The 1,202-nt window shown below is 55.4% G+C and overlaps 1 protein-coding gene across 1 annotated transcript; it reads left to right on the top strand.

Annotated features, from left to right (window-relative positions):
• Positions 1–6: 6 nt before the first annotated feature.
• LOC104399255 (toll-like receptor 6) lies at positions 7–1,196 on the top strand (the record flags this gene model as incomplete). Its single annotated transcript, XM_010023014.1, has 1 exon — positions 7–1,196. A coding segment is annotated over exon 1 (1,166 nt), but the record flags the coding sequence as incomplete, so codon positions are not given.
• Positions 1,197–1,202: the final 6 nt, after the last annotated feature.

The raw sequence follows: 1,202 nt of genomic DNA, 5'->3' as shown, positions 1-1,202 counted from the left end.
AAATTTGAGAGCCTTCCCAAGGTCAGCTTCATGACCAGCCGTATGAAATCACTGAAGTATCTGGACATGAGCAGCAACTTGCTGCGTCATGAGGGAGCTGACGTACAATGCCAATGGGCTGAGTCTCTGACAGAGCTGGACCTGTCCTCAAATCAGTTGACGGATGCCGTGTTTGAGTGCTTGCCAGTCAACGTCCAAAAACTGGACCTGCAAATCAATCAGATCAACAGTGTCCCCAAGGGTATGGCCGAGCTGAAAGCCTTGAAAGAGCTGAACTTGGCATCGAACCGTCTGGCTGACCTGCCGGGGTGCGGCGCCTTTACGTCCCTGGAGTTCCTGAACGTAGAGGTGAATTTGATCCTCACCCCGTCTGCTGCCTTCTTCCAGAGCTGCCCAAGGGTCAGGGAGCTCCAAGCCGGGCAGAACCCGTTCAAGTGCTCGTGTGAACTGCGAGACTTTATCCGCGGGGAGAGGCAGTCTGGGGGGAGGCTGTTCGGCTGGCCGGCGGCGTACGTGTGCGAGTACCCAGAGGACTTGCGAGGGACGCAGCTGAAGGACTTCCACCTGAGCGAGCTGGCTTGCAACACAGCGCTCCTGCTTGTGACAGCTCTGCTGCTGACGCTGGTGCTGGTGGCTGTCGTGGCCTTTCTGTGCATCTACCTGGATGTGCCGTGGTACGTGCGGATGACGTGGCAGTGGACGCAGACGAAGCGCAGAGCTTGGCACAACCACCCCGCAGAGCAGGAGACCGTTCTGCAGTTTCACGCCTTCATTTCGTACAGCGAGCGCGACGCGCTGTGGGTGAAGGACGAGCTGATCCCGAACCTGGAGAAGGGCGAGGGCTGTGTACAGCTGTGCCAGCACGAGAGAAACTTTATCCCTGGCAAGAGCATTGTGGAGAACATCATTAACTGCATTGAGAAGAGCTACAAGTCGATCTTTGTGCTGTCTCCCAACTTCGTGCAGAGCGAGTGGTGTCACTATGAGCTGTACTTTGCCCATCACAAACTGTTCAGCGAGAATTCCAACAGCTTAATCCTCATTCTACTGGAGCCAATCCCTCCGTGCATAATCCCTGCCAGGTATCACAAGCTGAAGGCTCTTATGGCAAAGCGAACCTACCTGGAGTGGCCAAAGGAGAGGAGTAAGCGTGCCCTTTTCTGGGCTAACCTGAGGGCAGCTATTAACATTAACCTGCCAAT

This window comes from Nestor notabilis, unplaced genomic scaffold (assembly GCF_000696875.1).
Source record: "Nestor notabilis isolate BGI_N333 unplaced genomic scaffold, ASM69687v1 C14930461, whole genome shotgun sequence".
Lineage (NCBI taxonomy): Eukaryota > Metazoa > Chordata > Aves > Psittaciformes > Psittacidae > Nestor > Nestor notabilis.
The sequence above is the reverse complement of the archived record's forward strand: the minus strand, read 5'-3'. Positions and strand labels throughout refer to the sequence as shown.